The sequence below is a fragment of the Neolamprologus multifasciatus genome, chromosome 17 (assembly GCF_963576455.1).
Source record: "Neolamprologus multifasciatus chromosome 17, fNeoMul1.2, whole genome shotgun sequence".
NCBI lineage: Eukaryota > Metazoa > Chordata > Actinopteri > Cichliformes > Cichlidae > Neolamprologus > Neolamprologus multifasciatus.
This window is the reverse complement of record NC_140455.1, coordinates 35,760,775-35,775,031: the sequence shown is the minus strand read 5'-3', so window position 1 is coordinate 35,775,031 and position 14,257 is coordinate 35,760,775. Positions and strand designations below refer to the sequence as shown.

At 42.3% G+C, this 14,257-nt stretch overlaps 1 protein-coding gene across 2 annotated transcripts in view; it reads right to left on the bottom strand.

The window, feature by feature from the left end:
* Positions 1-14,257, bottom strand: part of LOC146499782 (DENN domain-containing protein 11-like) — a 20,527-nt gene extending 6,270 nt beyond the window's left edge. For both annotated transcript variants that reach the window (XM_085136844.1, XM_085136845.1), the window contains exons 1-7: positions 13,446-14,257; positions 8,270-8,369; positions 7,893-8,051; positions 2,146-2,302; positions 1,916-2,054; positions 679-810; positions 422-572 (exon numbers count right to left, since the gene is read on the bottom strand). In XM_085136844.1, the coding sequence (XP_084992970.1) occupies positions 422-572; positions 679-810; positions 1,916-2,054; positions 2,146-2,302; positions 7,893-8,051; positions 8,270-8,369; positions 13,446-13,833 (1,226 nt within the window). In that variant the 5' untranslated portion in view covers positions 13,834-14,257. The remainder of the gene's footprint in view (positions 1-421; positions 573-678; positions 811-1,915; positions 2,055-2,145; positions 2,303-7,892; positions 8,052-8,269; positions 8,370-13,445) is intronic.

Below are 14,257 nucleotides of genomic sequence, written 5' to 3'. Positions count from 1 at the left end.
GCAAACTGTTTCTCCTGGGTTATCATGTTAACTTTTGCTACATGTAAGTACAGTAGGGGCAGCAGCGGGTCAGGTCTGTGAGCAAAAATGCCGTACGGAGGTCAGAGGTCAGAGGAGAATGTCCAGACTGCTCTGAGTTTACTCAATTCCCTGCTGGTCACGACCAAAGTATGCAGAAGAGCATCTCTGTGCACACAATTCATTGAACCTTGAAGCAGATCGGCTCCAGCAGCAGAAGACCGCACCGATAGTCACTCCTGTCAGCTTAATGAAGGTATGCCATGAAAAACTGAGGCCGTTCTGAAGCTAAAAGTGTACTAGCAAGATTTACCAAGTGAAGAAGAATATTTGTAAAGAAAAAGCAAAACAAAACTCAAACTTTTGAGCCTGTTAATGTTTTAAAAAGCAGACTTTAGCCTACCTCTGCTCGGTGAGCTTACGATACTTTTCCCTGTCGGCCGTGCTGAGGCGGAGCAGCGGCTTCAGGCCGTCTCTGTAGGTCTTTACATTCTGGTTATCTACGTACACGTCGTACAGATCCTTCTTCTCCTCAAAGATCTTCTCAGTGGTGCCTAAACATACAAACATGCAGAATCCCTCAAATTTAAGAACGTGCTCAGCTCTCCTGGTTACACGTCACCCCGACGAGTCCGTTTTTTTTAGTGAGCATCTACTTACACGCGACATAGGAAAGCTCGTTCTCCAGGGCGCTGATATCAGCCACATTAACGTAGAAGAAGGGCCGGAACTCGGGCACGGCCACGCCCACCCCGGGGATAGAGACGTTTGCCAGGCAACAGCAGCAGTACACTGACGGGGTGGAGGGAGAAATTAGAGAAATGATGCACGAGTGTGGGGGAGACCGAGAGGAGCAGAGCAGGTAATGTGCGCGTGATGTGTGGGCCAACAAAAGCTGCTACAGCTGGAAAGGAACTGTTTGCCCTGTGACGTGAAATCCCCACACCGTGACAGCTTAGTAAACAACAAAGATTTAATTGGCTGATTCTGTTTTTTAAGGACTTGATTAACATTTCCGGAAAGAGACATTTTTCACTACCTTGCTGAGGACCAGATGACAAGCAATAACAGGGAAGTCAACCTTCATCCAGATTAGGGGTGGGCGATATAAACGATATACGATAGAAACGATATAAATTTAGCAAACGATAGAGATTTTGACTATATCGCTCTATCGCATGTTGATGACGTCATCAAGCTGCGCCTGTTTTGGTCAAAAGCATCGCAGCGGCTAAAACCATTATCTGCAAATTATGGTGGACGACAGTCACAACAAAGAGATGAAGCACTTTTGAAATATGGGGAAAGCCAAAAACTGCGCTTCCTCCACTTCCGTAACATTGATTCATTAATGTTGAATTCTCTCGCAGCTGTTCTATTCCCATGTTGTTGCAGTATATTAATAACTTCTGTTTTCATGGATGCATGGATGTTAAACTTAATTGTTACACCCGATAAAGCAGCAACGCTGATGATTTAATTAAAGATGAAAGAATTTAGACCATTTTTAACTCTTAGTGTCCGTTTGACTTTGGGACCTGAAGATGACGGAGTTTTGGACCCAGATTACTCCGCGAAGCTCCTCACTACGGCAGCCATAATGCTCTGACAATCCATCAAGCAGTGCGGCTTACCAAAGTTATACTAAAACATTTTTTAACAGATTTCTGCAGCCAAAATCGGTTCGAGGTCAGTAAGCACAACCAGAATTCATACATAAGGCACACTCTCAATTTTTGAGGAAATTAAATGCTTCTAAGTCCTTATAGTGTGGAAAATACGTTATACAGAAGAAAAGAATATATTGTGATATATATCGTTACCGCACGTGCTTCAAATTATATTGCAATATGAATTTTAGGCCATATCGCCCAGCCCTAATCCAGATGTTTCTCACCTCTGTAGCAGACCACACCCACGGGTGGAGGAGAGAAGATGAGGATGCGTCGGCGGAGGAGAGCCAGTTTCCACAGTACCATGATCTGCTCCCCGAAGAAGCGAATGAAGTGGGACATGCAGCCGGCCGGGTGGGTGATCTGCTCCAAATGTATCCAAGTGAAGAAATATGCATTACTGAAGAACAAATGATCATTTAAGCTGTTTTAGGAATAAAATGGTCCATCCCACCTTCATCTCGGGATGCATGCTGTGGTTGATTGCTGCACTCCAAGCATTGGCTGGTAACGCAGTGACAACAGCGTCTCCACTAGGGGGCAGAAGTGCTCTCTTGTCCTCATAGAAGGCCTCAAGGTGAGAGTAGTGGCCCGGGGACTGAAGCTGGAGCCTAGAGAAAGGTAACAATGGCATCCAAAAAAAAGAGGTAAAAAACAAACAAAAACAGCGGGTTATTAAAAAGAAATGCAGATACCATACGATCAGTTTAACAGACACCATCAGTTCACTACTCTGTGTCTGCACAGATGGTGCTGCTCAGGCCATCAGCTAATTAAGTTAAAACGCAAACACTGTTCATCCGAGTGAGCCGTGATTTCAAAATAAAATGTGGAACACATAACTCTCGCTCATTAGTGCAGCGGTGTTGTTAAACAAACGATCATCTGCAGGGTTTTGTTACACAAATGAATTTCTGTGTGGCCCTTAAATCGTGCTTTAATGTGGCTCAAATTCCCATCAATATGCGGTGGACTGGACGTCAGTCTGAGGGAAAGAAAATGCTACCAAAAAGTCTCAATAACTAACTTAAAGCTGCCAAATGAAAGCTATTCACATTTTTCCAAGTAGTATCAACCTTAGTCTAGTACATCAGGATAAATAGAGCCCTGATATCAATATTTGGTGATTTAAAAGTCTGATATCTTGATATTTTAGACAATATCTTTTTCTTTCACACATGAAAGAAATAAAAGCTAAAACACGTGTTATGTTCAGTAATTTATTAACTTGTTTACCCTACTCTGCTCAGATCAGCTGATTATTTAATTTGTAGTGTTGTTGGTGGCAGGAACCTCTGTAAAATGAAGTCACTGCAGAAATGCTAATATCTGTAGTCCCTCAACTGGTAACTTTATCATGCACTCATCTGGTCTACATCAGCTACCTGGTGTTATCTGATAGCACCTGCCTCAGCTGCAGCAGCCAAAATGATAATGCTGACGCTTACCAGGGGTAGTGGGTGCCCATATGGAAAAGATATATATAAATCTTATAAAGTTTGTATCTGTCTTGTGTGAAACTTGTATGAAAAGCATACAAGAGTGAAAACAGATATAAGATCCCTTGAAAAATTATATAAATGAAACTTGTATGTTTTGGATACTTACTAAAACAATATATGAAAGTAATGAGAAAGTGGCCACTTTCATGAGTAAATCATATAAGTTTTTACTATTTCTTTTCCATATGGGTGAAGTTAGGGCATCTGCATCCATCTTTTATATACAGTCTATGAATTTCATTGAGTTTTCACTGATAAACTAGATTGGAACAGCAATGTAATATATTCAGTTTTAACATTAATAAACTGCATTAAACTCTTACTCTGTGCTACCAAAGCTACCATTCTGTCAAAAAAGGGGGAAAGTCACGCTAGCTCATTTCTTTTTTCCCCAATATGCAGCTTACTCCTCGTGGATTTGAGCTAAACTTTAAGTTTATCATGTTTCTTAACTCCTGAACCTCAGAAATGATTTAATATTGTCTTTTTTTTCAACTTTTATTTCTTCCAAATTAGAAACTAAAATGACCAAATGCTCCTTTTTGGCCAACAACAATTTATTGTTGTTGTAAACCTACTGTAATAATGTAATAATAATGTGTATGTGTTAGTCCCCATAGGGAAATTGCTCCTCTGCCTTTAACCCATTCACCCAGTGAAGCAGTGGGCAGCCACCAATGCAGCGCCAGGGGAGCAGCGTGTAGGGACAGTACCTTGCTCAGGGGTACCTCAGGTAACCATTCAGTGGAGTCGAACTCCCGACCTTCCGATCATGGGGCTACCACCCTACCTACTGAGCTATCCCTACCCATGTGGATTCATTTTCTGTGACTCAACTAGTCAAACAGTAGTTTCAGCAATGAATCTTATTAAAGGCCTCAAAGGTTAACTTCATCGCGCAGGGTAAGTACTTATCAAGTAGCTGTTTGTGCTTAATCTCAAATCAAGGTAGAATTCTAGTCGCTCTGGCTCCACTGTCGGGTTTTACTACAAGATAAAGGGTCACATTTATCACCTGTAAATGTTTTTAATGTGTTTTGTGTTGCAGTGGGAGTTGCTTAGAGTTTTCAGGCTGCAGTTACTCTATGCCAAGACACAATTTCATTCATCACACCTTTCTTTTTTTTAGCTTTGCCCTGCAAAACTAATGAGTTCCACAAGCTGCGAGTGCAAAGAGAAAACAAATAAAAGCAGTGAGATCGAGCGAGCGAGCGGGGAAAACGGGATAAACTCTTCGCAAATTGCCAAATATCTTAATTGCCTTGTGACCAGCAAGAGAGGCCATTATGTAAGAAACAGACGACTACAATGGCAGCCAGCAGATGGGGAATGTGGTGTGAGCTATGTTGGAATTGGTGAGTAAAGAGCATGACCGCTGCATGACTGGAGGCCAGGAGAGGCCAGGGTGTGGGAACTGTGGAAAGAGAGAGGACTGTCAGGGAAAGCGGGGAGAAAGAGAGTCCGAGAACAGAGGGAGACGTGTTGGAGGAGCTGCTGAGGAGGAAGTGTGGCACGGCTTGGGATGAGGCACTGGAGTAAAAGTGTGCACACCACTAGTAACAATAAAGGGAAGTGTTGTCTGGAGGAATGTGCTTCTTTTCAGAGAAAACAGGAAGCATGGAAAGTGCGAGCTGTTGCTGTAAGCAAGCCCGAGTCTTCTGTTGCATGTAGAGCTCTCACTCATTTGTATAGAAGAGATCGAGCGGTTCTGAGCGGTGGAAGTAAAACGGCGCCGCCTGCTCCTCCACGTTGTCCTTAACGCCAAACTGCTCCCTGTGCAGCTGCTCGACAGCAAACACACCAGTGTGCACCAGGTGTGTCTGTGTGCTAAGGGTGTTCCCACTAGCCAAGTTTGCACACCCACATCAGGCAGAAATTTCTTATGATTACATCTTTTCAGACTTGTTTCTGCACAGAAAGGAAACATGGACACTGAATGCTCACTGTTAAGCTACTGATTTATTTTTTTTGGTGATTAATGAAATAACGATATACAGAAATGATCGTTTAGCCTTTAGTCTCATCTGCCTGATTGACATTAAATATTAAATCTAGCAGGTCTGATGTCTAAAAAGTCTCAAAACTGCACTGTGTGATAACAATGAGAGGTGAACTATAGGCGATAAGACTGTACGGGATACACTGGTACAGATCACATGACAGAGGATCAACAAGGAAGCCTGGTCCTGTGCCAATTTAGTCTTTGTGCACGTGGACTGAGGGTATCTCTGTTCAGAGCATGTTGCACGGCACTCTGCACAACTGCACAGATTAACAGTGAAGCGAGGTGAAAATTAGCACGTCATTGTTGCCAAGCACAAGATTCAATTCCACATACCAAAAATAGCTGTAGAGACACTGATGTTGTCTCTTTGTAGGACACTTAGTGATAATCTTTTTAAACCGTTTGTTATTCTAATGAGCAAAAATATTCAACACAGAATTTTCTTAATGCTACATTTGGCTGTGAATAATCATACTGACCCAGGGTGAGTCTAATCTCTAATAAAGACACAATATAACAACAAACATTTATCGAGCAATGAATAACTCGTTGCAGTTTGTTCAAAATGGAAGATTTGCTGAATTTATGACTTCTCACTATCTTATCGATTGATCTGAGAGAAACACTGACTTGAAACGTGGACATTTAAATATCTGATCTGAGATCAGGACATACGTATTATCTGGGAGAAGACATGTGGTCTGATCAAAACCTTCTTCTGATATATTTATTCTTTCATTTATCTGGATTATTAACAAGTGACCAAAAAGAACCTACAGTACTGCGTACTCATTTTTTTTATAGTTTTTTATTAATAGAACAACTGGTAATAGGTGCAGGAATTTATTGTAACATCCAATCATAAAAAGAAATACTTTATATAATACAAATTCTTGATTTAAAGTTAATATTTGGTATGCCCACCTTTATTCTTTAGCCTGAACTCTCTAAGGTAAGCTTTCTTATCATTTGTTTAATTAGTCATCTGGAATTTGAAAATGTTGACACTGACCTTGAGTCCAGTTCTTGTTTAATCTCTGCCTGAGACAGAGATTCCTGACAGCCACCCTAATGAGGCTTCAGTGAACAGATCGACTGCAGGTCTGGGAACATGTCTCAGGTCGTGTTACTGGATTTTTGCCTATTTCTTGAGGACATGACTTTCAGATTCTGTTTGTCTGCTGCATTTCGTTTTCAGCCCTGTCACTTCTTCTCCTATCCTTCACTTATCCAGTTTCCTCAGATTTTTTTAAGGACGCATTGCACACAGTGCCATGATATGCCAAATTTTCAGCTAATGACCCTTTGTGATTGACTTAGTTTGCAAACTTATTTCAAGCTTATCTTTGGCATTTTTGTAGATTCAACAAAAAAAATGTGAACAAAATATGTGTTATGTGACGTGCTGCTGATAACAAAAGTATCTGAAGATGGGTGTTATGCTTTGACAAAACTCTAGTTAATCTGTTTAGATAGTTGAGTAATTAAAAGTGTCAAGTGGCTTAAAAACATTCCCCTGAAACGGTTGAGTACAGGGACTAAAAATGAGTAAAAAAGCAGTGAAACTCCAAAGGAAATGTGTTGAAAGACCTTCAGAAACCCTGCAGAACTATTGTTTAAGCAGACATTAAAAAATTACAAGTCTGGCTATTAGGAAGAAAAAAAACAGAGGGGGGAGGGGTTCAAGACTTTTAATCAACTCACTACAGGTAACTGTGTACAAGTAACATTAATTGAGGTGTACCACAGGGTTCCCTTTTAGGTCCTTTTAAATTTTCAAACCAGTTTTCTTAGAGTTCAACTTGAACAGTCGATTAAAATGAAAGTCAGCTCTTTTCATCATAAACAAAAAGTCCCTCACTCACTGGCCTTAAACCAGTTCAAAATAGGCATCACATAACTCCAATTTCCACTGTCTTTGAAAAAGTTTCCTTTGCATTTTGTGTCCGTTCGGTGGGGGTTTTATATTTCTCTCGACTGTAGCTTGATGTTCATCTTATTTTGTTGCCATTACTGTTTTTGAAGTATTCTCTATTCAAAATATTATGAAAGCTAGAAAAATACATGCACAACCCTACCAAAGAAGAAGAAAATGCAATTAACCAAAGACAGCAGTCAAACTCATGTTTATTTTCTTCTGCAAATTAGCAAATCTAAATATAGTTTTAGTTGAACATGAGAAAATATTTTTTTGTGATGTTATGTTCTAAGTTGAAGGCGTTGTATACGTTTTTGTTGTTCAAATTTAGATGATGAGGATGTAAACCTGAGGGGGTAGGGCTAAATAACTATATACTTCTGCCTACTCCTTTTCAAACAACTGCATGGAATGATTTTATGAAACGTTGATGAATGTATATGTTTGAAATAAAAAAGAACTGAACTGAACTGAACTGGATAGGTGCTGGGCCAAAAACAGATAGGAAAACAACCCCCCCTCCCCGCCTCCTGCTTGCACACTGCAGGGATAATTACATTGTTAATTCATGTGCACTTTGGGTAAACTTCTGTTGCTTTTAAACATGCAATATAAATAAAAGTGACCCACAATTCCCCAAAAACATGCTATTTTCTATTTTTTTTTACTAAAAAACTAAAAAGTACGCTCAGTTGGTTGGTCTAAATGTTTCGTTGATAGAAAGTCATAGATCTTGATGAGCAGAGCTCTCCATTGTACAAGCTCAGTGCTCTTACCTGACCTGGTGCTCCAGGAAGCTCATGTAGCGGTAGAGCAGGGTGTAGGAGGGAGACAGGATCCCAACCGACTTCATCCTGGCCCCCCTCTCCACCGTGCTCTCCACTGCCATGTTGGCAAAGCAGGCGAGGCCAAAGTAGCAGCCCTTACGGAAGTAGCTGCGGAAAGAGGGGAGAGGGACACAGATGAGGCCGTGAGTCATGAAAACGCAAAGATGCTGCCAGATGGCTGTTCCTTTTTTTTTTTTTTTTTTTTGTCAGGCAACACTTTCCTCGGCTCTGTCCTGCCAGGATGAGGACATGGGGGTGCATCCTAATACTTAAAATTAGCGACTCGGCTGTGTAAGAGTGTAAGAGACACAGATACCGATCCTTACATGAAGTCTGTGCTGACTCGGTGGGAGCCGCTGGCAATGGCTTTGAACTCCACTCCCTCCAGGTCCATGTCTTTGGGCAGACACCACTCCAGCATGTTTCCTATCACACCCAAACAGCACAGAGACAATAATAATGATAAAAGTTGAATAAATGGATATAGGCTGATACAGGAACAGACGGTGTGTTTTCAGGAGTTCAACTATATTCCCTGGAATTCATTACTTGTTGGTTGACGCAGCTGAGCAAATATGAGCTGACAGGCGCTGAGAAACCGAAGGTGACTCAGCCAGTGTGCCTTTCAATCTCATCATGAGATCTGTGCGTAAGAGCTTCTGCTGAAATATGAGCTGATCAGTGCTTAATGTGAAGTTGCAGGTGTCTGTCATCCACGAAGAAAAGATGCTTTACCGACAGCTGGTAGTGACTTCAAGTGTTTAACTTTGACTCTCATGCAGTGCTAGGTGTATGGACCAGATGTTACTCAAGGGTCTCGCTAAGAATGGAAAGTCAAAGTAATTTTACAAACATCTGGTTTTGCTTTGATCTATGATCTATGGGTGTGGATGCACAACTAACATCCGGGAGGAATTATCCTAAAATCCAAATTTTGGATTCTCACAGCATCCTACAGCATTATTATAGGTGGAATAACAAAATCCCTGTACACTGAGCCTGGGTGTGCCTGAGGTTTGTTCCTCTTAAAAGGGAGTTTTTCCTTCCCACTGTTGCCAAGTTCTTGCTCATAGGGGGTCGTCTGATTGTTGGGGTCTCTGCTATAAAGCAGCTCGAGGCACCTGTTGCAGTAATTTGATGCTATATGACTAAAATTGAATTATATTGAATTCTGTTGAGGACCCGGTGCACCTTAGGACACTGACACTTTCCAGGAACACATTTGCTCAAATAACACATCCACATACCAGATACAAATACGAGAGAAGTTACTTAGCAATGAAAACCACAAACACTTGCCCACAACGACAATACAGCGATTCTGTGATGCTCAATATATTGCATGATAATTTAAATCAAAATTCATGAGCATATTTGCGATAAACTGCTTTATTTACTAACATGAGCACATATGAGCTCAGGGACTGAACCTTCAAGTACAAACGAATGATGATTTTTTATTTCAAGCGTCCATCTGCCTCTGTGTTATTATGTTTCATTTCGATGTAAGAAATGAGTCATAAAACGGCGCTTCATCTCGTATCTGACATCAAATGCTGTGTATCAGAAAACAACCTTGATGAAGCACTCGTGTTATATAACTTCAGTTCAGTGCCTTTTCCAAAAAAACATTATAAAGTACAAGGTCCAGAGGACACGTATATTTATATAACTTAAGGAGGAGAAATATATGTATTTATTCACCATGTTGTTTGTCTGTATACGTGTTATTATTTTCCAATTATAACGGTATATCAGTTCAATTAATTAGCTCTACTTTGCTGTTCCTCACTGTCTGCCATTTTTCCATTATTAACCTTTTTATCCAGTACAATTTTTTTCACTTCAGTTCCCTTCGCTCTCATTCATCTGATAAGTGCTGCCAATGGGAGTCACGCCGAAGTGAGTCATCCAGATATGGGCCAGGTCTGGCAATGATGCCACTGTTTATGCAATGGCATGCCACATCTGGCCCGATTGTGGTTTGGTGCTTGTGGCCCAGGCCCATAGAAAACAGGTCTTCCCTGGATCCGGCATCAAGCTGGCACTTCTGACTGACTGGTGTCATGGCGGAGTGTATGTCAAACAGATGTGCGCCAGGTCTGGCAATGATGGCACTATTTATGTTCCTGTTTTCCTATTTTAGTTAGAAGACCCAAATGCCATGTTGCAATACTATACTCCATACGTGTCAAACTCTGGCCCGCGGGCCAAATTTGGCCCGCAGCCTAATTACATTTGGCCCGCGAAGCCATACCAAATTATTATTAGAGCTGGTCTACTGGTATTATACAGCTAATATATATATTGTTTAGTATTAAGCTTTGCTTGTTCCATATTCAGTTTTTCAGCAAAACTTGTTTGAGTCCATAAGAAAAGATTCATTCTTAAATGTGGAAGAAGATTTTTTTTCAATACAAAAATGTTAGCCCGCGACCTTCTTCCACTTTTGAATTTTGGCCCACTGTGTATTTGAGTTTGACACCCCTGCTATACTCCTATGGTAGCCAACTTTCAAATGCAGGGTTGACAGGTTTGTGAGTGTACACTTTATCCAAAACCTTACTCTTCTTTGCCAGTGGGTGGCTGTAGCTCAGGAGGTAGCGCAGGTCACCTACTGGTCAGAAGGTTAGTGGTTCAATCCCTGGCTCTTCTAGTTTGCATGTCAAGAGTATGAATGTAGTCAGGAAGAACTCAGTTTAGAGAAAGTGTGTGATTGGGTAAATGTGGCATGTTGTATAGAGCACTTTGAGTAATCAGGGAGACTAGAAGCACTATGTAAGAATCAGTCCATTCACTGTGTGAACAGAGTTTCGTCATGTTAGTTTTGCATGTTCTGGCATATGTTGTTTTTACATGGCTTGATTAAGGTACACATTAGGCTGACATCTGGGGCCAGAGCTGAAACTATTCAGCCAGCACAGGGCCAGCAGCAGCGTGTCTACAACTGGCCCGTGGCTGCACACAACTTAGACATGGCCCACATACCGCGAAGAATGACGGCCCTTTGGTGACCCAGATCAGGTTTGCCAGAGTGGTCCACACATGGGCCAGCACAGGACCACCAGTGTGTCTGCAACTGGCCTTGTGCTGGCCCATGTGTGGGCCACATGTGTCAAACCAGATCTGGGCCACCAAAGGGCCGTCATTCTTCGCGGTATGTGGGCCATATGTAAGCACACTGTGTGGGGCCAGATCCGGGCCATACCAATTTTGCATTGTGGGTGGTAGGTCAAACCGGCACGGGGAATCCTCTAGTTTCACTGGTGTAGTGTATAGATAGGTGTGTCACAAGAAAATATATATACACATCGATATTTTAACAATGTTACAGTAATTTGCATAGAAGCTTTAAGAAAGAAATTGTGGTAAATAATCATAATAACTCCCCCAGTAACTTTGCTTTGTTTGATATGTGATGAATAATGAATAACACTCAAAATATGAGCAATGACAAAAATAAATATATTCACTGTAAGTAACTGTATATGTATGTTTAAATAATTTCATCTTACAAATAATGATTTTGATTATTTCATATAAAAATGTCTGTGAAGGTTCTCAGTCATCCAGGTCATCGTAGTCAAAGGAGCTTACAAAGAAAAGCGTCTGGACTTCTTTAAGTTGTTTGAAGACGTTTCACCTCTCATCCGAGAAGCTTCTTCAGTTCTAAGGTCAAATGGTGGAGAGTCCCAGATTTAAACCTAGTGGGAGAATATCCCCCCACAGAGGGACAAAAGGACCCCTTGATGATCCTCTAATCGCCTGAGCCAAGGTGTGAAAATGGGTGTGGGTCCCAATCAGTGGTGTATGCGGTACAGTGCAGCGAGGAATGCCCAGACCTCTACATTGGAGAGACCAAACAGCCACTTCACAAGCGCATGGCACAACACAGAAGAGCCACCTCCACGGGACAAGACTCAGCTGTCCAGCTGCATCTTAAGGTCAAAGGTCACTCTTTCGAGGATGCCAATGTTCACATTTTGGACAGAGAGGACAGATGGTTTGAAAGAGGAGTGAAAGAAGCCATCTATGTCCACTGTGAGCGACCATCTTTGAACAGAGGCGGTGGTTTACGACACCAACTATCTGCCATCTATAATCCAGTTTTGAGACCCCTTCCAAGACGCCTTAACGCCCACTCACATCCTGGGAGATCTGACCTCAGGAATTCGCATGATAAGGTGGGGCCAGGTTTCACAATGAACTCACCCGAAACTCTGGCTGATTGGGACCCACACCCAGTTCCACACCTTGACTCAGGCGATTAGAGGATCACCAGGGGGTCCTTTTGTCCCTCTGTGGGGGGAAACTCCCACTAGGTTTAAATCTGGGACTCTCCACCATTTGACCTTAGAACTGAAGAAGCTTCTCGGATGAGAGGTGAAACGTCTTCAAGCAACTTAAAGAAGTCCAGACGCTTTTCTTTGCAAGCTCCTTTGACTTCATATAAAAATATTTTCCATTATATTATGTTGTGACAACTCCACCATTATAAGACACTATGCTTCTATATTGATGCATCCTTCCTTTATAAACATATCTGGGTGGCGTTCGACTTAGAAGGGCACTGATGTTTCTAAGTGGTGGTTAAAGAAGAATTTGTCCAATGTGCTGCTGCTCGTTTGATCTCGGTTTTCTTTTAAAATCCTACAAATGAACATCTTTTGTGTCATCCTGTGTTTATCATACCACAGACTAGACTCCTTAACAGAATGATGTAACTGGAAATTATATTGTGGAGATAAAAATGCATTATCACTTGGTTCCAGCAATAAGCAAGCATGTGGGATCGGGTCATGAGTGGCCTGGAAGTCCACAGTAACACTGATGAGTGGGAACTGATTCAGCTTCAGCTTATCTGGTAGCTTGCTGGTTTCTAATTGAGGTCTTTCAATGAAGCCCCTGTGACACAGGTACTTAGGATTCTTTTCGTCAAATCTAGAAAATAAAACTGCTCATCACACCATGCTCCTGGTCTTCACTCAACCAGACACTGCAAAATCATAAAGTGACCAGCTCCACCCTGTAGGGAATATCCTGCACTGCATGCCTCCAAAGCATCATCATGAAACCTTAAATCCAGTGAATGGTAAACCTGATCTCCACCCTCCTAAGTAACTGTTTCATAGTGGGTTTGCCCCTGTCTTTAACATATCTGTCATTAAAAATGTATGGCTCTACTGTGCATAAAGCACCAGCTGATTGATTTTCTACCACAGCACTCTTCCTGACATTTTGTCATGGCTTATTCTGCCACTAGGCTTGCAGAAGATGTCGTGCCTTTAGATAATGTCTCCAAACTACTGTTGCAGGTCAGAAAAAGCCACACCTGTGGTGGTCTGCAGACTTGGTCATTGTGAGCGTCAGACACAACACTTAAAGCTGCATCTGTTTATTCTGACCTGTCTATAAGCTGATCATTGCCCTTCTTTTAAAGCCTGCCTGTATTTGTTTTTATAAGGTTAAATAAATTCCATATAAGTACATTTGATGTCCCACCTGATCTGGTATTGAATGTAACCACAAACACCGACACTATCTGGTCCTTTTCCTCCCATTTCACCATCCTGTCTTCTAGCGACACCTCCCTCGGTCCTGTATCCGAGAGATGCTCCTCCTTGTCGGGTGGCAGCGCTTCGTCTGTACCCGCCAGATCGCTGGAGGTCGCGGGCGGGGCGCTGCAGCCGTCTGCGTTGGAGACAGACCTGCTGGCAATGGGACCCCCCGGTCCGCTGCTCCACCCAAACCCGGGCGCGGAGCATCCTAAGGCACGGCTGTTGGAGGGACTCGACAGTCGTTCCTTCGTCGGAGAAGTACCTCCGGTCTTCTCCGCGGACGGAACCTCTTCCCAGTCTAGCAAAGGGGCTCGGTCCGACCGCTCCACCATCCTGGCGGTCCCGCCTCAGTCTCACCGCGGATTTGTAAATGATGTCTCAGCCGACAGTGACCAGGTCCATTCGTGGATAACTAGAACTCAGAGCAATTTCTTCACAGCGAAGTTACTCCTAATTCATAACGGCTATTCATAACGGCTGCATCTCGCTTTAAATAAACATTACGCATTAGCAGCTTGAAAGCCTAGCTTTAAAATCTTTCCAGTATCTGGTGATCATAAATTTGATGCTGTTCAGACAGGGCAACTCCTTCGTCTAATGCGAGTTGCGTTCAAAACTCTTCGCAATTTTATTTGTCACATTCCCTTGGCTGAGAGTGGCTTCAAAACAGTTAGGAACGCGACTGCTTTTTGTCTTCTTGAATGTAGCCTGCGCTTTAACGTCTTCTTTTCGCGTGCCGCACTTTCGATCACTACG